Raw genomic sequence first — 22,149 nt, forward strand, 5'->3', positions numbered from 1 at the left:
GATTTTTTTTATTACTACATAATCTTTTACATCTTAATTATATAATTTGATGATTTATAATTAATTTTAAGTTAATTTTATTAAACAATCTTAATATTTAAAATAAAAATTAAGTAATAAGTTTTAAATTAACAATTCAAATATAATTTAACTTAAAATCAACTTAAGTCATTAATTAATAAATATTAAGTTTTACCAAACACCCTCTTAATATATTTTTTTTCTATTATTTCTCTAATTTTTCTTATCTTTAAGTAAAGAATTAAAAGTTAAAATAGAGGCGAGTTTTCTAATAGGTTTAAAATGTCTCAGGCTCGGAGGGCTGAGTTGACTCAGATTTTCAAAAGCTTGTCTCGACAGCCATGGCCAACCTGTAACTGGGCCATGCTTTATAACCCAAAATATTAGTAAAAGCCCAACGATTTTTGGTTTGGGCAAAGGGATGTTAGCCCACCAATCAGGCTCTTTATTAGAGCCCACCGACAAACCACCCTTAAATTTCGACTGAGCCCGAAATTTGGCTAAAAGGTGAGAAGTGAGAACCCCCCAATTCTCGTCCTAAAACGACACCGGTTCTCTCGTCTTTCTGTTTCTCCCAGAAAGCGACAACTCCATCTCTTCCACCAGGTAGTCTCTTCCAACACTTCTTCCAGCTTCTCTTTCTCCATTTTATTTTAATTTTTGTGTAATTGCTTACAAACTCTGAGATTAATACATTTCGGTTTTTTTTTTTTTGAATTTACAAACTCTGGATTTTTTCATGGGATACGGTTTTGGAGTTCTTTGTTTGATGCTAAATTATGTTTCTGAGCTTTTTTTCCTGGTTTTTTTGGGGGTCTTTTGGGTTATGGCGTTTTTTTATTATGGTATGTTTATTTATTTTTCTTCTGGAATTATTTAATGAAATTATTCATTAAACTACTGAATGTTCGTTATGCAGAAAATTAGGAAAAAAAAAATTTTGGGACGAGAGAAGTAAGATGTTTTTGATTGGGAATCATCTGCCAAGGATCAATAGTTATTCAAAAACTATGTTGCCCTCTGATGGGGTTGGATGTATCTTTAAGTAAAGTAAAATGTCATCTAAAACATTGGATTTGTTCCTTCTAATTCATAGGCTTCATCTTCTTATGTGGAAGGTAGATTCACAAGTTCTTGCGTTTATTTTTTGATCCAATCTCGCAATAGTGAATGTAATTACATAAAACTAAAGATTATGATATGTGCCAGCTACGTAAGGAAGAGATTTCCTCAATCATGGTTGGTTGTGTGAACAGTGTGTCCTAGAATTATATGGTGATGATTCTAATATCCAAGATTCTCTACTTCACAAATGGCTTGTCGATGAACCTAGGAATCAAGGAAGTGGCTGTGAATGTTGTTGCCTACTTGCCAAGTGGCATTGGAATTCTAGCAATCACCACCTAGTAGCACTAGGTGGGCGAGGGTTAAGGACTGCATCATGATTGAAGCGTAGCTCTTTATCACTTAGTGCTTGCATTTCTATGGTTGATATTTGTTATACTAGGGGTATGTCAGAGTTGGAATTTGTTTTAAGACTGACCATATGGTCGTGGTGGTCTTTGGGTTGATGATTGTAACCAAATCAAGGTACTTCTTAATTTCTATTATTTATCAGAGGAGTAATACATATATATATATACAATTGAGAGACCTGATTAGGAAGGTGTTATCCCTAAGGAAACAACCACATTATGGTATGTACAGATATGTACAGCTAACACTCCCCCTCAAGCTGGAGCATAGATGTTGATCATGCCCAGCTTGTTACAAAAGTACTCAACTCGAGTTCCATTTAAAGCTTTTGTAAAAATATCCCCAAGTTGCTCTCCAGTCTTCACATAGCCAGTAGAGATTAGATTTTCCTCAATCTTTTCACGAATGAAGTGACAATCAACTTCAATGTGTTTGGTTCTTTCATGATAGACTGGGTTCGCAGCAATATGAAGAGCGGCTTGATTGTCACACCAAAGCTTTGCTGGCATTGTGCACTTCAATCCCACTTCACATAAGAGTTGATGTATCCATATGATTTCACAAGTAGCCTGTGCCATGGCCCTATACTCAGATTCTGCACTCGAACGGGATACAACACTCTGCTTCTTACTTTTCCAAGCCACTAGATTCCCGCCGAAGAACACACAATAACCTGTAGTGGATCTTCTATCAAACTTAGAACCTGCCCAATCCGCATCAGAAAAACACTCAATACGAGTGTGTCCCTGACTACTATATAGTATGCCTAGACCAGGAGCCTTCTTTAGATAGCACAAAATCTGCTCTAAAGCCGCCCAATGCTTTATTGTAGGCGCAGATGTGAACTGACTAACAACACTTACTGCATATGCAATATCTGGTCGCGTCACGGTGAGATAATTTAGCTTCCCAACCACTCTCCGATACCTTTCAGGGTTGTAGAAGGGATCTCCATCATCTGGCATAAGTTGTACATTAGGCACCATCGGGGTAGTACATGGCTTTGCTTCTATCTTACCGGTCTCTTTAAGCAGATCAAGCACATACTTCCTCTGTGATAAGAACATCCCTTTCTTGCTCCTTGATACTTCTATTCCCAGGAAATACTTCAGTTCACCCAAGTCCTTTGTATGAAACTTGGAATGCATGAATGTCTTAAGATCAGAGATTCCTGCATGATCATTTCCTGTAATAACTATATCATCGACATAGACCACAAGAAGTATGATACCAGCAACTGTTTTCTTGTAGAAAACGGAGTGATCTTTCTCACTCTTGTTCATGCCAAATGCTTGAATCTCCTTACTGAATTTTCCAAACCAAGCACGGGGACTCTGCTTCAATCCATAGAGAGCTTTTTTCAGACAACAAACCTTCCCATACTCCCCTGAGCAACAAACCCAGGAGGTTGCTCCAGATAGACCTCTTCCTCTAGATCACCATGAAGAAAAGCATTCTTGATGTCTAACTGATGTATCATCCACTGTTGGGAAGCAGCAATAGAAATAAATAGTCGAACTGAATTGAGTTTGGCAACAGGAGAGAAGTATCAGAATAGTCTACTCCATATGTCTGAGCATATCCTCTAGCTACAAGTCTGGCTTTCAGTCGTGCCACAGAGCCATCAGGATTAACTTTTACCGCAAAGACCCACTTACAGCCAACAACTTTCTTTCCTGGAGGCAAATCAACAAGTTTCCATGTATGATTATCCTCCAATGCACAGATTTCTTCAAGCATTGCATTCTTCCACCCAGGATGATCAGGGCCTCTGTAACAGTTTTAGGGACTGAAATAGAATCTATAGAGGCTACAAGGACACTTGAGGAAGTTGACAGGTGATCATAAGACACAAAGTTAGCAATGGAATAGATAGATTTGCAGTGTCGCTTACCTTTTCGAAGGCTAATAGGAAGGTCGAGATCACTGGAAGGATCAGATGACGAAGGAGCTGGTGCAGGACATGTATCTGTTGTCACTGGGCGCCGAGAGTACACCTGGACAATGGGTGGTTTGTCTGGAGCAGGAGGAATAGTAACAACAGGACCCAAATGAGCAAGAGACGCATCAGAATCAACCACACTTGATTGTCCAGCAATTGGTTTTGAATGAACCACTTGATACACGAGCCATTCTTCATCCTCCTCACTTGCGGAACTTGTGGGTGAAGAGAAGAAGGATGTGTCTTCGGAAAACACAACATCCGTTGAAATTAGATACTTATTGAGATCAGGCGAGAAACATCTATAGCCTTTTGCAGTCTTGAGTACCCCAAGAAAACACACCGTAACGCCTTAGGATCAAGTTTAGTAACAAAAGGCCTTGTATCTCTAACATAGCATGTACATCCAAAAATTCTTGGTTCAAGGGGAAAAGGTGATTTCTGTGGATGTATTACTTTGTACGGAATATCACCTTTAAGCACTACAGTGGGCATACGGTTGATCAGAAAGCAAGCTGTGGAAACGGCATCAGCCCAAAACTGTTTCGGAACCTTCATCTGGAACATGAGTGCACGAGCTGTCTCAAGTAAATGCCTGTTTTTTCTTTCAGCAACCCCATTTGAGAAGGAGTATCAACACATGATGTTTGATGAAGAATCCATGGTGACTCAGGTAATTCTGAAATGAGTTAGACACATATTCTTTTCCATTATCGCTTCTTAATATTTTCACAGACACATCATATTGGGTTTTAATCTCAGCAGAGAAAGCACAAAAATGGGAAAACACTTCTGAACGATTCTTCATAAAATAAATCCAAGTCATTCGAGAAAAATCATCCACAAAGGTAACAAAATATCGAAACCCAGTTTGAGAAGTAACAGGGCACGGACCCCAAACATCAGAATGTACTAACTCAAACAAAGACTCAGCCCGTTTATTAATCCTTGGGCCTAAAGAACTACGATGATGCTTCGCAAAATGACACGCCTCACAATCTAATGAAGGTAAAGTATCAAACTGAGGACATAATTTCTTCAACACCGATAGAGAAGGATGTCCTAACCGACAATGAGCTTCAACAGGAGAGGCAGTACTAACACACGCAACTGGTCGAGGTACCCACTCGTCAAGAATATAGAGCCCATCAGATACATGTCCTTTACCAAATGTCCGGTTCGTCATAAGATCCTGAAACACACAATGATCAGGGAAAAATGAGATACTACAATTCAGATTTTTGGTAAGTTTACTGACAGAGATTAGGTTAAAGGCCAAATTTGGTAAGTTTAACACAGACGATAACGTAATAGAAGATGTTGGTTTCACAGTCCCAGACCCTTTAATCTCATAGGTAGAACCATCAGCAACAGTAACAGGGGGAGCAGAATGTGTTCTGAAGGTAGAGAAAGTTTTATGATTACCTGTCATATGATCTGTGGCACCTGAATCAATTATCCATTTGTTTGAGGAGGAGACAAGACATGTTTTACCTGACTCTGCCAGAGCACTAACAGGAGTAGATGCTTTCAGTGTGTCTTGATACTGTGAATATTTGGCAAACTCTTCTGCTGTCATAGTGATGATCTTGTCTGAGGAGTCTGAAAACGTAGCAGTATCAGATGTAGCAACATTGGCAGTTTGAATTCTCCGATTTCGATTTTGCAATTTCCTGCAGTTTCTCTTGGTATGGCCAGCCTCATGGCAGTAAAAACACACAATAGTACTTGAATCATTGCCACGATTTTCGAATGCCCTGTTTCCGCCCTTATTATTCACCCTTCTTGTATTTTCTGCATTTCCTCCTTTGGCAACAAGAACATTGGTGTGCTGAGAAGATGAGACATTCTCAGTTCGTAGAACTCTACTGAAAACTTCCTGAAGGGAACCAATGTCAGAACCAGAAAGAATCTGAGATTTGGCAGTCTCAAACTCAGATGGGAGACCGGATAAGAAGCTCATAACAGCCATCTGTTCCCGTTGAGCTTGTTGGACTCTAACATCCGGACTAAAAGGCATAAGTGCATTCAATTCCTCATATACCTTCTTGAAGTCCATAAAATATGCAGTGAGGGATTTAGCTCCCTTTTCAGGACAATGGAAGGCATTCCATACATCATACATCCGAGAGACATTTCCTTTTCCAGAATACAGAAAATCAAGATAATCCATTAGCTCCTTAACAAATTCGCAATGGCTCAGCAGACCAACAATATCACTATTAATAGAGTTTTTCATCTGCAGAAATAACCGTGCATCATCTTGCAACCAAAGTTTTCTAGTGATATCAGTAGGAGGTTCCTCAGTCAAGTGATCATCTTTAGCAACACTTCTCAGATAAATTTTGATAGTCTTGCTCCATTCAATATAATTAGACCCATTTAATTTGTGTTCAGTTATTTTTGACACAATGGGCACTATATCAGCAACAGAATGCTTATTCTCTTCCATGATAAAATTCAATCTCCAAAGTAATCAGCCCAGACCAGAAATTACAATTCACCACACAGCAAGAAGAAAGAGACAAGTACCTTTCTTACACAAAGGGGCAAAAGCGTCAAAGATTGCGTCAAAAGCAACTATAAAACCCCTTGACAAAATGGATTGCTGTCGTGGCTGCCAAGGTGGGCGGAAGGAGAATCACAACCGTCGGTTTCCGGCGACTGTGATGTACAGGGAACAGCCGGCCAGATTCGGAGCAAAGTGCAAATCTAGGGTTGCGGCGGAGCAGGAGGAACGCCGGTGATCAGCGTCAAAGAGAAAGCGTGAGAGGGTGTCGGGATCTGAGACCGGGGTTCGAATCCTGGAAGAAGAAATTAAGAGAGCAGTGAGGTTTGATTTTCCCTAAACTCGTGATGGCTGGGTCGCGCATCTGAGAAGAAGGCGTCTCAGGAAGGTGGATCGAGGGGCAGGGTGGATCGAGGGGCAAGGTTCCGGCGAAGGTGAAAAATCTGACCAATCTCCATCGACGCGTCCCAATGGCAGAATCTCAACACCATCCACAAATCTCTCTCTTTCTTTCTCGAGGATTGCAGCGGTGACTCGCAGTAACCAGAGAGATCGGGATCAGGAAAGGGTTCATTCACGGAACCCCAAGGGCAGAATCTCAAAGAACAAGAGCGGAGCGAGATCACCTTGGCCAGAGAACGGGATTGCGACACCCACGCAACTGATCCTTGGCCAGAGAACGGGATTGCGACACCCACGCAACTGATCGGAGGTCAACAGAAGCTGCTACGCTCCTCCACGCGCCGGCGCGTGAGTTGATGCGTCCTGCTTCTCACGCGTTCAGCTTCAGGTCGCCGGACTTCGGGTACCGGCCGATCTTGACACCTCCCAGACTTTGAGCCAATGGCTCTGATACCATGTAACCAAATCAAGGTACTTCTTAATTTCTATTATTTATCAGAGGAGTAATACATATATATATATACAATTGAGAGACCTGATTAGGAAGGTGTTATCCCTAAGGAAACAACCACATTATGGTATGTACAGATATGTACAGCTAACAATGATAGAATGAGACCAAACCATGAAATGACACTATTAGTAGGAGGAAGGTGTTACAAAGTTCAATGGGATTTTGCTTTGAAGAGGCTAGTTTGCCCTCTTGAATGATAGCAAAAAAAGAAAAAGAAAAAGAAAAAAACAAAAGAAAAAAGAAGAAGAATGTGTTTGGCAAAGGATAACCAGTTTAGTGGGATTTTACCATTAAAACTTTCAAGTTTCAATGAATTTGGACTTGCTTAGGTGACTCTATCATTAATCTTGCTAGATTTATTTAAAATCTAGGATTAGGAACCTTTGTGATGGATACATCTTTAAGTAAGGGCAAGAATCATCTAAAATCGTTGGAGGTGTCCGTTTGAGTCATATCTTTGACCTGCTAATTTGGAAGGTAGTTGCTCAAGATCTTGAGTTGATTCTCTAAATTGATGTAACAATTCTAGGATATTATTATATAAAATGAACTGTTGTGTAAGGAAGTTTTTATTAATCATGGTTGGTCATGCAAGCTCTGAAGGCAAAGCATATCTTTATGCACATTGTATGCTACAAATGATAATACAATAATAATGATAATTGCAAACTTCCAACCAAAAAATTACTTCTTTATTATGTAAATTATGTTGTATTAGCTATTTCAAGTTTTTTCCCCTTTGTGGATAATTGCATGAATATTGATCTTTGATAGATTTGATAATTATTGCTTAAATAGAGTTTGAGGGTTCAAATTCTAGAAAGGATTTGGGGTGGAAAAATTCCTATTTAGATTGCCAGTTTTGTGGAAAATTGATTAAAAAAGCATTACTGCATGTCCAAATTTGCAATATTAATTTTTTTTTATCATAAATAGAAATGTATTAAATATGGATAAAAAGTACATGAGAAGGATAAGGAAGCCTTTCTGAAAAAGAAAAAAGGATAAGGAGTCCTCCCCATAGTTACAAAAAGTTGATAAAAAATAATGCTAAACTCTTCCATTATACAAGGAGACCTAACCATATGGATCAGTCCAAAAGAAAGTACAATAGTATCTCCTTAAACCCAATCAAAACTCCTTTCGTTGCTTTTCAAATCCTTTTGTTTTGTACATTGAGGACCAATCAAGCTGAACAACATTGAGAGGAATGCCTTTTAAAGTAGATATACAAGAGGCTTAGAAAGAGGAATAAAAGTGGATTAGATTCCATAGTGTCTCTGTCATGTCCCCCTTTGCAATCCACATCAATGCGATACAAGCGATTTGGCAAAGGATCTTGCTTCTAATGGTACTCCCTAAAACCCTATATGAAATGGTCATTGTGTCATCATATCATATATGCTCCTAGGTGGAACCCTATTCTTTGTAGCTTGTTTGAATAGATTGTGCCATAACCCCAAAATTGTCTGAAAATGTAAAAAAAGATGATAAATTGTTTCTCCCCTCCCCATGCATAGAATGCACCAGCTAGGGCTAGAGGATTTGTAAGGTCTTCTCAATTGTAACAGATTATTAGTATTTGCCTTCTTATGTGCCATTAGCCAAACAAAGGCCTTAACCTTAGATGGGTTTAGACTTCCATACAACTTTGGTCGAAGAAAAGGGACTTGTATTTGATAGATGAGACAAGACCACAAACAAGGATTATATTGAGAACAAACCTAAGGAGGATAATGACCAGGCTGTTGCATCTGGGATAGTTGAAGACAAATGCGTGCGATTGAGAGAGGACATAAATCTTTCAAGGTCTTCAATCTCCAAATCAGTGAGGTTATTCATTAATCGCTCATTAAATTATTTAAAATTCCTTACGTACATTAGGTTGGTCTGGTCTTTTTTCAGGTGTACGTCTTGTGTTTTGCTTTGTTTGTAGGCTCTAGGAGGCCTTCTTGCCTTAGATAAGTGTTGGCTTGGCTTTGTGCCTTGGCTCTACTCTAGGAGACATTTGCTTTAATGTTCAAACTAGTGGCCTTAGGCTCTCTGCACGAGATTGAGGCCATGACATGGTACTGCTGGTCGTAAATTTGAGTCAGGGGTTGGTTGCTTTGTGTACTAATCAATTTGGAATTAAATTTAAATTCCTTATAATACTGGTTTTCAAATTTAACAGAATTGGAATTCCAAATCAAATCCATTTCTGCACTACTAAGGAGCAACCTTAGGCAATTCACTAACAAAAGCTCATCAGTATGATCTCTATGAAAAGAAAATAATTGCAGCATGATTGAAAGAGAGCTAATCAATAGACTAGTTGAAACCAGAGAAACTTGTCTATGAACATCAGGAGAGTAAAATGTGTGATGCTTATAACATATGGAAAAATGTTGATCATGAGGGTTGCAGCACATTGGAGAAGAAGTTGAACTCAAGGGAATCAATCATTTGAACATTTTCCCTTGGATGATTCTTGGTTTCTGAATCTCAGGTTCTTAGCTAGAATTTAAATAATTTCAAATCCATAGATATGTAAAGCAACTAAACCTAAGACTGGAATTTGATATGGGATTTCCAACCTGAATCTTAATTCCAAATTTAGGCAATTAAGTATGGCCTAAGTCTTTTCAAGAGATTGCCCTCTAGTTGTTTTAGGATTCTTTTATGATGTAAGTGAATTTTAGGATACTATTTAGTTATGTGAATCAGAATGTTATTTTAATTCATTTTGGCAGGAATTGCTTGACAGACTCTAGCAAAAAGAAGCATCAGAAGTTGGGGTCTTTATCGCGTAGTCTACATGGTATGTTTGTATTCTTTTAATTCCTTGATTTCCCTTTTTAGTTCTCAATTTTGTTGAAACTTACATTTTCAAACTGACCAACTGTTAATTAGGATCTTGGTAGACATGAGTTTATGAAAATGTAACAATAGGAAATCATTTGGTAATATTTCAATGGTAAGTGTTGGTTTGCGTGCAGAGAACAAGATAATCTTAGTGGTTATGGAGGCATATCAGAGTTATTGGTTGTTATCTTACTTGTTTTTTTTTTTTTTTGATCAATAAGCAAAAGAATTGTATTACGAAAAGGCGCTAAAATAGCGACCCACAGAAATACAGTATAGAGACACTCACCCCCTTACAATTGGACCCAAAACAACAAGGAAAAACAAAAAACCTTCTCCCTCATTGCGAACCTACCCAATCTATAAAATCTATTAAGGTCGAAGGACCACTTTTTATCCACAATTTGGTCTCCGACCAAAGTAAATACACAAAAGAAGCTTTCACTGTTATTTCCGTACTCTGTTTTGGCCTGCATATGCAGAGGATAAGATATAGTTTGTGTTAAATGGTAATAGATACATATCATAGGCTGTTGGTGGTGTCTTTGTTAATTCACAAGTGACATCCTTTCTTATTTTTTAAAACTGCGAATGATAAAGTTGCAATTATGTGAGATCTGAGATGGAAAGCAAGCTGCACGCCACTGTAAGAAAAATTTTTGAGATCAGGGAAGGAGATGGAACTGGAGATTCTTGGTTGCAGCTAACTAAATGAGGTAGAAGAACCCTGAAACTCTAAGGCTTGATAAAGAAGGAGTTCTTTGGCCGGTTGGCCAACTTCACAAAATGACAGCTGGTGGCTGTGAGGTTGGATTCTACAGTGAGAGATGGGGGCTGTTTGGATACATGCTTGTGACTCAGTGACATAGGGAAGGAAGATTTTGTAATGGTCTTTGAAAAAGAGAACACATTCAATTTAATCCCAGAAAGGGAAAATTGTAGTGGTTGGTTAAGTTTACATTGTCCCATTTCACAGGGTTCTTCAAATCTATAAAGTTTAAGGCTGCTACTAGTAAGAGCCAAGTAAATTGAAGTTGGAATGCAATACCTTAAACTACCAACCAGGTTTCCTAAAAGTAGTGATTGAATTTGAAAGTGATGAAGATTGTCTTGGACCTTTCAGTTGTTTTGGTGTTTACGAGGTTACAATTCCTTTTGAAGGAACTGGATAAGGCCTCTACCAAACACTAGCTTAAGAAGGCCGCTATTCCACACAAAATAGAGTAAGGAGGAAGAGGCCATTTTATGAGGGAACGACAATCATCTTAAGAAATCCAAACCAGTTTTTTGAGTGGGAAACAATTGATCATAGGCTAGCTGTTGCTATAGGAATAAATAGGTCTCTTGTGATTTATCTTTTTCAGCCATGGAAGGCATTTTTATTGGATCAAATCAACAAACGTAGCAAAGGAATCAAGTAATCTGGGAGAGGTTATGGTTCAAAAAGAGTAAAGTTTGCTTGGGAAGGTGATGTTCAAGAACAAATACAATTAGGAATCTGACTTGAAGAGTGGTTAGGTTGAATTGAGAGGCTGAGAGGCTTACCTTTCCATCTATGGACATGGGAGCTTTTGAAGCCATTTTGAAATCCTTTGGTGCCTTAACTGAAATGTGTACTTGCACAATATGTCACATTTGATGAAGGGGAGATCTTATTGACATCAATTAAGGTGAATGGTAGAGGAATTTTTTTCCTGCTGCTGATTTCAGAAGTATTGGAGGCCAAAGACGAATCAAAAACAAGTTGAAGGGATGAGTTGACTCAGATTTCCAAAAGCAACCTGATAAACCATTTAGCTTACCCTTAGCACGAGGTTGGGGTTGCAGTGCAGAACTCAGAAAACCTGCAAACTCTATAAACAAGTTGAAGGGTGCACAAGTATGGATAACCATGGACAGCCTGCAACTAGGGTAAGCCAACTGGGGTTAATTTTCTAAATTTAAACAAGGATGGCAATGGACCTTTTGCCCCAAAAAAGGTGCTCAAGATCCATTTCAGGGTGACGGGCCATACTTTGTGCCTAAGGACCAACTAAAGAAGATTTTCTAAGCCCAATGACATTAAGCCTAACATTGTAGAGTAGCCAAACTCTTTTGGCTCAGCCAAGGGATGGTAGCCTAGTGAAAGCCTTAAGCAAAGGGGCTACAAGTTGGACCTTTGCAGCAACAATGCAGGTAGATTTCTGCTATGCTCAGTGTTGTCATCAAAGGAGAAAAAGCTCTCCTTATTATTTCCCGAAGGAAGAGATGTCCTAGGGGGATGAAAGACTCTTGCCTCCAAATTGAGGGGCATCAATGCCCTTAGTAAAAGCCTCAAGCAAAGCTAGACCAGATAATTCAAGGGACCATGACTTGGCAAAGCCCATGAGGTTAGGCCTTTTATTTAATCCAACTGACAAATGACTTTCAACATTAGGGCTTCTTAAATTTCAATGCCCCAATTCCTCCACTTTCCCATTATGTAGCAAGGAGCCAAAAAGGGCTCCAAGTCTTTGATCTTAGACAACAAAATTTGCTCCATCAGAGGTTAGACGATTTCAGTTTTGTGATAGAGTGATGCCAAGAGTGAATTGAAGTATAGGGGGGAGTACTCCAAAGGCACAAGGGACTTTTGCTGAGGAAGTAGACTCAAGCCGAAGATCACTTACCCTTGTAGAAGGAAGAAGAAAGGCTGAAGCAATAAGTATTGACATGAAGAAAGGTGATGATGAGGAAACCAGCTCCTTTAATTCTGTCTTGTCAGGCAACTCCTTGTTGGGGAAAAGACCCAACTCTAAAGAATCATCAAGTTGGAAAAGGGAGAGTGCTCTATGGGGGCAAAAAGATTTCCTCAATTAGAGATAGATGAGGTATAGTCTTCTAAGCCTTCAAACCTTGTGGATGCTCTTGAATTGGAAGAAGACCCATTGTTAAATTCATCATTTAGGACAACCTTAGATGGTTGTTTACAATCAAATGAGGTAGGTAAGGCTTTCACTCTTTCAGGGATTTAAGGAGGGGGATTTATAGAGAGGAATAGAGGAATTAAGATTATAGCAGCAGGGAAAAATAAATAAATGAAAGTGAGAAAAGGAAAGTGAAGATGGAGAACAAAAGATAGGAAACTCCTTAGTGTCTCATGAGAAACTTTCATTAATCTCATCTAGAAGAGGAACCATGCAGTTGCTCCTTTACAAGTTGCAAAGCATGGACCCAAAAAATAAAAAATCATATTCATTGTCCCTCTTGGTTGCATCAACTAGCTGATTTAAAGGCTTTAAAAAACCTAAAATACTCAATAAACTATAGAAAAAGAAATCTAATCTAATGGCAACTTATTATGATTCTTAATTCTTTTCTAAAATTATTCAACCTTCCATTTAAGAAAAAAGCATAAACTTTTTTAAAAACTAGAAGTTTTTAGAAAGTATAAACATTTAGAAAACAAAAACTTTCTAGAAAATTGAACCTGTAGAAAATAGGAATTAGAAAATAGAAACTTTGGAAAACACAAGCTTTTAAAAAATAGATTTCTAGAAATGGAAATTTTTAGAAAATGGAAGGCTTAGGAGTTTCACAATAATGGGATAATCAATCAGAGTACCTACTCAACTTTCTTGGAGCTTGTCCCAGAAAATATGAGTAATCTTGTGGTAATAAACTTTAGACCCATTTTCCTGATGTCAGGCCTTCATAACATCATTTGTGAAGGTTCCTTCTGAGCCTTAGCTTTGTGATTCCTGAGAGTATCTCTCCTTCTTAGGAAGCTGCCTTTATTCATGGTGGATATATTCTTGATGTTGTACTGTTAGGAAATAAAATTGTTGGTGAAAACCGGAGATTAAGGGAGGGAGTAGCAGTGGTCTTCAAAGTGGATTTTGAAAAGGTTTGTGACTATGTTTATGGGAACTTCTTGGATTATACCCTTTGCAAGAAAGGTCTCGGATAAAGGAGGTGCATGCAAAGTTTTTATTCCTATTAGTTCTGCATTGTTCTTTGGAAATACCAAAAGTTGGTTTGGTGCCTCCGGAGGAGTTCGCCTATGTGACCCTCTTTCAGCATTTTTGTTCGCTCTTATGGTATATATGCTTAGCATATTGATATCCAAATTTGTGATTTTTGTCTAATAGAGGGCTTTCAGGTTGGCAGAGACAGGTGGGGCGTCTCACCTCTAGTTTGTAGATGACGCCATTTTTTTCTTCTCTACAAATGGACCGTGCATTCACAACCTTGAGCTAATTTTTAAACTTTCTAGGATGGTGTCTGGGCTTAGATCAATATGGATGAAAGCACCTTTGTTGGTACAAATATTAATTTGACACACTTAGAGGGAACCTAAGGGTGAGTCTTCTTTGGGATCCGCTAGTGCTGAATTCTTCAATCATTAAGATGTTGGAAGAAAGCCTATTTGACAAGGTGGAATCACCTTAATTCAAGTCCATTTAACTGATTTTACTACCTACTATTGTCATTGTTCAAAATTATGTCGGAGGTGGCTTCTCAAAACTTGAAATTCAAAGAGATTCTCTTTGTGGTCAGGATTCAGTTAAGGTTGGAGAGACCACCTAGTCCTGTTAAGACCAAGTTTAAGGGCCTAAGCTCGAGAGGGGCTTAGGTTTGGGGGAAGTTCTTTATGGAACTGCCTCAACCATTTTCCAATAAGGTTTTATTCCCTAACAAACTCTCCCAAAACCTAAGCCCCTCTCAGAATTAGGTCTGTAAACCTGATCTTAACAGGAGTAGGTGGTCTCTCCTGCCTTCACTGATTCCTGACCACAAAAAATCTCCTTGAATTTTCACAATTTGAGAAGCCACCTCTGATGTAATTCTAAACAATGACATGTAGTAGGTTTTCTTCTAACATCTAAATGTTTGAAAGCTTCATTGGAAAATGGTTGTGGCATTTCACATAAAGTTAGATAGAAAGAAGTATTGCTCTGCATAAAGTTAGATACTATGCAACATTTAATTAAAGCAATCCAAGATGTTTAGAGATGTCTATAATAGGCTACATTTATTAAAGCAATCCAAGATATAAAAGCATCATATGCATTTTTAGGTCTTGCTCCACATAAAGTTAGATGATATGGTATTTCTTTGTCCTTTGAAGTAATCTAGATTGCAATTTTTGTGCAGGCTATGTATATTCGTGTTAAACGCAGTAAGACAACCTACTTTCTGCAGTGTGATCCAACTGAGACAATTCTAGATGTTAAGCAGAAATTGCACACCCTCATTGATCAACCAATCAATGATCAGCGTTTGATCTTAGTAGGAACTGGGGAAATATTAGATGATTCCAAAACGTTGGCAGATCAGAAGGTACCAATTTGATGACTCCATGCCCTTCATTTGATAGTTTTTTTTTTCCTCTTATTATGTACTGGGGAAGTAGCAATCCTCAGTTCTTAATTTTAATAAAAAAAGTTATGTTTTGTTTGGATTAAAAATTTCCTACGGATGTACCTATATTTTTAAGGAATATTTGAGGCTTAAATTTGTGATAACATTGTCAATAAACCTTCCGAATCTTTTCAGGTCGAAAATGATGCTGTTGTGGCACTGACATTAAGAAAAGGTCTGTTATTTTGCCTACCTGTTTTCTAATTCTGTCTCACATTAATATGTGTTATTTCCATACTAACTGGCATATGCATATTTAATGTCTTGGTTTATAAGTTGACTGATTTGACTAAAGGTGGTAGCTCATTTGACTTGTATGATGTTCAATATGAACTATTCTGATCTTGTAAGGGGAGGGAAAGAAGTTGGATTGATGTACAAAGAATTGTATTCTATTCAGATACTATATCAAGGGGTAACGGACATCCTTTTGTTGTTGCACATTTTATGAGGGATCATAATTTATTCGAATTCTATCCATTTGGTAGAGAACATGGTTTTGATGTTCCAGATCTCTTTTTGGTGTTGCTGAACTTGATGTGCCTCCTTGAGGCCCTAGTTGTCTTCTTTGTTTCTTTAATTCTATTTTCTCCTATTTTCATTCTTGTTGATGAAGGATAGAAACAAAACAATATGCTAGGGCAACACCTTTGAGATAAGTGAAGAAAAGAGGTTTTAGCTTCATCAGAGCACCTGCTGTACAATCACATTGTGGGATCTGCTCACTTCTGTTATTAGCCGTAAACTCTGAAATAAACAGTCTCCTCTAAGTACATGCAGTACCTAAGAAAATAAGGCTTTTTTCAGTAGTATCCTATAATCTTCCATTGGAGCAATCCCGATTCTTTGAAGTTTCTGCTTCGTTTTACTGTGCTCTTTTCCCTAGGGGTAATCCTTTCCATGAAATTACTTTGGAAGCTATAATAGGCAAACTCCCAAAAAAATTTTATTAGCTGTTTGCAGACTTGCAAAACATTTAAGAAATCTCACAACTACATTTTGCAGGTAGTCAGGTAACACTGTTATCCTTGGTAGAACCTTTTTGAAATGTTTGGTCCAATATTTTTGTCTTTAACATTTAGATTTCTGTTGCATGTTCCATCTATCTATTTTATTATGGTTTCGCATATTTATCTTTAGGTTCCCCATGTTCTATCCATTTTCATTTCTATTTTGATTCCTATTTTCTAAATTGGTAAATAAGGTTTTGCTTAATGAAATTGATTTCTCCTTGCCTTCTATTTCTATGATATTATGTAGGCTTCTCCTTCCACTTGCAATCCAAAAGCTATTTTTGATATCCCATTAGTCTGCTTTAATGCTTGAATATTATCCTTTCTTACAGGTTTCCACACCATATTTCCTGTTCCAATGAAATCCCAAGCCTTATCAATGGTTATCATTTTCCTGAGGAAGGTTCAAACAATTGATAGTGCTAAGTTTTACTGAACCAATAGGAGGCAGTTTCCTGTGGAGTTGCTTGGACCTCTTCAGGTTGAAATTTGAATTAGGGTTTTGGAAGCATTGTAGATTCTTGTGGCAAATAGAATGAAAGAACCACCAATTGAACCGTGTTATCATGCTCTTGAAGTCATTATAGTTTCAGTTGTTAAAAAGGTTCCTTGAATATCTGGGAGCCTGGTGGACACAGTTCTTCCCTTTTGAACATTTATCTTAGGTTGTCTTAGGATGCCTTAGGATCTTAATCCTGTTTATGAGGGCCATCCTGAATTAGCCTGCAAATCTGACTAATAACAAAAAGAAGCTGCCTGTTGTAGTGGGTAGTAATTTGCTATTCTTGGACCCTGGATAAGGTGTTATAAAACAGACTGGACGTTGTCAACTTGCAACCAGTAAGCAGTGGTTCCAGTGTATGAACTTATAATTAAAGGATTATCCTTTAATTATAATCAATATCTAGTAATGTAAATTTTGTATTTGCAAAGATGCTTGTCCACCCAAGGTTTTAAACTTATTTTTCAATTGAACTCCATCCATGTTTGAACTGTGAAGATATTTGTATTACACAGAGCAGGGGGAAAGTGATCGGTGTTGTATAAGTTCTGGGCCTTGGGGTCTGGGTCACATTCATTGATTCCCATATCTTAAGGCATGGAGACTCTTTAAATAACCAGATTTCCAATTTTTTCTAAATCTATCCCGTAGGCCAAATTAAAATGTTTGACAAAGAATATTCATCGAGTCTAAGTTTACTTACATGAACTAGGAACTTGTTCCTATTTTTTCTTCTCTGGGCAGACCTATTGGTTACAAATCTTACTGATAGGCATGTAGGCAACAATATCCTTTACCAAAGCCCTGTCCTGTTATGTTTGGCATGGATACTTCCTATGCTTTAAGGTGTCCATGTAACATAGAAAACTATAATCGAGAAAGCCACTCAATTGGATTGGATGATGTGGATATCATTCACAACTCCAGATTACTAGCAAATAGAGGGTGGTTGTGGACAAATTTGATGGATTCAGTCATCCCATGGACTAAAGTGAGGAATTTCTATTATACAAGCATGATGAAATTGTAGAATGTGAGGTCCCACATGGACTAGCTGGGAACATAAATTGATGTAGGACCAATAAGAGGGATGGAATTCAAGACACCATCACGACGATACAAGTGAAATCAACTAGGTTAGTTGAGGAGATAGTCCCTATATGGACGACTCCTCCATCAAGTTGAATTTTGATGGGTGTCCCTTAGGTAACCTTGGACTGTTAGGAATTGGTGGAAGGCTCATGGATCATCATGAAAGACTAGTGAGAGAATATTCCCTAAACATGCTAGAGGGAGTCTATCCATTAGGGTGGAGATAATACTGGCCTTCCTTGAAGGCCTAAAACTTTGCTAAAGCTGTGGGTCTATCCAGTCTTCTAGTATAGGGAGATTTTGTTGTAGTCCTATCTTAGGTGAACAAGAAGGAAAGAGGCTTGTGGAAATTTGATAATTGGCTTCACCAAATTTTGGATATTATTTTAGAGTTGGGGTTTTCCTTTTATTAGATTCTTTACTTAGCTAATTATATGGTCGATATGTTAGCATAACAGGGAGCCAATGTAGGGGGTTTTCTACATCCGGAGTATTTGAGTTTATAATTGCATCCACTTTTAGTTGACTCTAGAGTAGTTATGTAGTGGTTGTGTTACAAGTGAAGGATTTTTCATCCTTCTTCGTATTTACTTATTTCATGGGATTTTTGGGAAAAAAAGTCCAAAAATTAAATCTTCTTAGGCTTTAACTATAATTGTAAGTTCTAAGTGACTGTTTTTCTCCTAATAAATATTATTATGGTAAAAGTTTGAAGTTACTAGAAGCACTAATCAATATGCAAATGTGCACTTGGTGTGGTTGCCTTTATGTTTTGCTTTTCTTTTCTTTTCCTTTTGGTTTCTTATTTTATGCATGTATGTTTTGTACGTCTTTGATCAGTGTTTCAGGGTGGAGGTGAGGAGGGCATGGGTGTGGTTGTTTTATTGGTGACAATTGTGTAGAACTTGGTTAACTTTTCTCATTTCAAGTTTTAATCACTGTAATTTAGTGGCATGTTTTGTTCCCATCTGTAATACCAGCACTCAAGAATAGATTCCTCTAACTGCCTTTCAACTAACAATTTTCTGAAAATGCTCAAGCAAACAGGTTTTTAGACTGTTCCCTATTTTTATATTCTCCTAGCACACTTAGAGTTTTTATTTATTTACTTGTGATTTATTCATGAGCAGTTTATGTTTTTGTCTCCAGAGACAGAAAACTGTTCTCAAGAATAGATCCCAACAGGCCCTATGATTCTATTAATTCTTGTGTTTTTATTTCAAAACCGATACCTACATTGTGAAAAGATGTCCAGGAATAGGCAAAAGGATTAATAAAAGGTGAAATGACATATTTGGAGAAAATTGTAAACATCACTAATCAATAGTGAAACATATTAGTCAAGACTGTCAAGTAGGTGATCCATTTAGATTGTGTCCGTTTTGCAGTTTCTTCAAAAATACTGAAACCTTGGCTTTATTCTGACTTGTTTCATGGGGAATGTCCCTAATGACCAAATCAATAAATTGAAAATTTTCATTTACTGTTTGAAAACCCACTCTCCATCTCCTGTTCCCAGCTGGAAATGGGATTATTTTCTGGGTAAGCAATCAGGATGAATTAAATTTCTCCAGTATTATGAAAATTTTAGTTTTCAATCATGATGAACATAGACGGTCTCATATTCCTGACTTTTGTTGTGCATTTTTTGACCAAGATTCTAAGACCCTTTATCTTGCTTCCAGATGACAATGAATTTGAGGATGTCAACATTGTGCGGCCAAATGATGATTTCTATCAGTCTCGTGATCCAGATGGCAGTTGGTAAGCCGGGAAATCGCCTGAAACAACTCAGTTTCAGTATACAATGTATGCCCATTACCCATTGTCCATACATATGGTTGTTATTTCACATCCATTGTCCCCTTCTGGAGTCCTCTTTAAACAAGGCTATTTTCTTGTTGCAGCAGCTAAAGCAAGTTGTTCGTGTATGAAGTTGATGAGGACTTCCATTCTCAACATTCTGAAATTAGCTAAAACCTTCTCATGTATGAATCATAACTTTTCCTGAACATGACTCTTGAACTTGGATTGGTTTGTGCTTTTGTTATATTTTGTTTCTTTTGGTATGAAGTAGACTGAGAGGTCAGGATATGGGTTGAAACTTTGTCGATGAATACTCTGAGCTGAACATCCATTCAATAAATAAAGGAGCTAGCTAGCATGCTGAACTATCATTTTCATAGACTTGTTTCCTTCACTACAACTTACCAAAACGTCGTGCCTCTTTTATTTGGAAAATTTTTCAAACGAATCCTCAGACCTTTATAATCATTCTGGAAAAGGAAAAGTTAAAAGTAGTATTGATCTGGGCAGCACCAGGAGGCCCTGGATCCTTGTATGGGAATTGAACCCTGGAAGCATTCAAACATGGGTATTAGTGCGTGTTCAAGGTGAAGCTGTTACTACTCTTTCCTAGCTTGTCGATTACTTTTGCTATAATGGGCATGTTTGGAACATTGGAAGATATTATGATTCATTTTTATTCTCATCTTATCTTCATTCAGATTCCTGCATAGCAAACAAATCCATGGCCACTCCATCGCGTGAAGCCCAAGCAACAAACTTAACCCTATTTGCAGCCTCAGTCATTGCTCCTGAGATTTACTTGAATGTTCAGTCATGTGGTGCCATTATATTTTTGGATCCCCATGGGAGCTTGGTGATGGAATTTTTTTTTTTTTTTTTGCCCGTAAGGTTGGGGTCTGTTTCCAAGAAAAGTTAGTTGTAATTTTTATTGAAATATATATATATATATATATATATATATATATATATATATATATATATATATATATATATATATATATATATATAAATTCCTCTATCGTGATAAAAATAAATAAATAAATAAAGATGAAAATAGGGCAGGTCGTTTCTATAAGGTGTGCCTTTTCGACAAGGTAAACGCATATCTTGGCACATAAGACACTATAACTAGGGAGTGGTGGGACCTTGAGCTCAGGTGTGCTTAAAGTTTGTCTTTTAAAGACAAACACCTAGAAAGATATTTAAAGAAGATTATATTACAAGGAATGATAAAAATATATGGAGGGGAAAACTTTTAATTTTGATTAATTTCAATCATAAATGTAGTAAAATTAAAGCTCGTCTGGTGGTCTATCACTATCATAAATAAAAAAATCTAGTTTGAAGTTGTGGTTTGGAACTTGGGACCATGCCATGTTGTCCGATTATAGTAATAATATAGGTTGACGTAAGCATACACATCATCATGTAGATTCTGAATTTTCCAATTAAAAATTAAATGAAAAGGTTGATAAAGATTCTAAATTTCCAAATAAAGAATGAAAAGATTTAAAATTTTTAAATATGGAAAGAGAACGTGTCGCCCCAGCAAGAGTTATTATTATTATTATAATAATATAAAAATATAAAATCAGAGAATGGTGAAGTGAAAAAGCTGGCAAGTGGACGGACAAATCATTTATTGTTTGAATAATTAAAACGGGGGACCAATCACCCGTGGACGGTGGACCCAACTACCCTTCTTATCTAATTAGGCTTGCCTTTCACATGCCTTATCTTCCTTCCACATGTTTACACATGTTACCAAAAGTAGATGTGACAGGTGGACTGTTAGTTAATAAAATTAATATTATATAAATTCTCTTTTAAGTATTTAATAGGAGTTACATATAAAATTACTATGAAAATAAAATAATATTTAAAAAAAAAAATATTATGAAATTATCATTTAATTAATATATTTATGATTAAATAATAAGATTATTCAGATTTACTTATTTTATAATTGAGTGTTTTAATAACATATGTTATGATTAATATTTTTAAATGCTTGACAATACATAAAGATATGTCGGATACCATATTTCATTGGTTGCTTTCCAAACAACTCCAAAATATTTATTGGTTAAAAATTTGATATATTATTTTAAATACAAGCCTTCAAACATTAAAAAACAACCAAAAGCAAAAAAGTCCATTAGTTGTACTCTCAAGATTAAAATGATTTATAGAAATGGCTTTTACTTTGGTAGCAAACTAGCGTCTTTATCTAATTTCATTCATATGGATCATATCATTATTGTTCGGTGGTTTAGGATATCTCTCTTTTAAGGAAGCGGCAGAAATTCAACTTTCCATAGAATAGGAAGAAAGGAAATTGATTATGAAGTATCAATAATCTTCGAATTAATTTTTCTTGGGTCGATGCCCAAGCAGTTAATGGGGATGGATTGTAAATTTGTTTGCAATATGTCTACATTGGTTCAAATACTGGACCTAATAATTTCTTGATCCAATATGAAATACTATAACTCATTTGTTCATTAGAAATGTTAATGTATTTATTAACTATTTATCTAACTTGTGTATTTATAAAAAATGGAATTGCTTTATGTCCATCGATACAAGCGAGACTTCCATTTTTAATTTTTTTTTTATATTTAGATTATGTTTGGTTTTTGA

The 22,149-nt window shown here is 37.0% G+C and overlaps 2 protein-coding genes across 4 annotated transcripts; one reads left to right on the forward strand and one right to left on the reverse strand.

Moving 5' to 3' along the window:
• The first annotated feature begins 518 nt into the window (after nt 1–518).
• Nucleotides 519–19,880, forward strand: LOC117904491 (polyubiquitin 9). Of its 3 annotated transcripts, none has more exons than XM_034817117.1 (6): nt 519–627; nt 9,597–9,664; nt 14,824–15,009; nt 15,226–15,265; nt 19,383–19,506; nt 19,605–19,880. In XM_034817117.1, the coding sequence occupies exons 2-5, from the start codon at nt 9,662–9,664 to the stop codon at nt 19,463–19,465; spliced, it is 312 nt and encodes a 103-aa protein (XP_034673008.1). In that variant the 5' UTR covers nt 519–627; nt 9,597–9,661; the 3' UTR covers nt 19,466–19,506; nt 19,605–19,880. The 3 variants fall into 3 exon arrangements, with proteins under 3 accessions (XP_034673008.1, XP_034673009.1, XP_034673010.1); XM_034817118.1 differs by having other exon boundaries at nt 19,608–19,880; XM_034817119.1 differs by having other exon boundaries at nt 522–627; nt 9,611–9,664.
• Nucleotides 4,219–6,141, reverse strand: LOC117904490. Its single transcript, XM_034817116.1, has 2 exons — nt 4,934–6,141; nt 4,219–4,631 (listed from the first exon to the last, which is right to left on the reverse strand). The coding sequence occupies exons 1-2, from the start codon at nt 5,889–5,891 to the stop codon at nt 4,603–4,605; spliced, it is 987 nt and encodes a 328-aa protein (XP_034673007.1). The 5' UTR covers nt 5,892–6,141; the 3' UTR covers nt 4,219–4,602.
• Nucleotides 19,881–22,149: the final 2,269 nt, after the last annotated feature.

This window comes from Vitis riparia, chromosome 17, assembly GCF_004353265.1.
Source record: "Vitis riparia cultivar Riparia Gloire de Montpellier isolate 1030 chromosome 17, EGFV_Vit.rip_1.0, whole genome shotgun sequence".
Classification (NCBI taxonomy): domain Eukaryota; kingdom Viridiplantae; phylum Streptophyta; class Magnoliopsida; order Vitales; family Vitaceae; genus Vitis; species Vitis riparia.

Excerpts from the sequence above, each read along its gene's own strand:
- LOC117904490 (XM_034817116.1), bottom strand. The coding sequence starts at position 5,891 with ATGGAAGAGAATAAGCATTCTGTTGCTGATATAGTGCCCATTGTGTCA. Across the intron at positions 4,632-4,933 it reads TAGTGCTCTGGCAGAGTCAG|GATCTTATGACGAACCGGAC; the intron begins GTAAAACATGTC and ends TGTGTGTTTCAG.
- LOC117904491 (XM_034817117.1), top strand. Across the intron at positions 15,010-15,225 it reads AAACGTTGGCAGATCAGAAG|GTCGAAAATGATGCTGTTGT; the intron begins GTACCAATTTGA and ends GAATCTTTTCAG. Across the intron at positions 15,266-19,382 it reads GGCACTGACATTAAGAAAAG|ATGACAATGAATTTGAGGAT; the intron begins GTCTGTTATTTT and ends TCTTGCTTCCAG.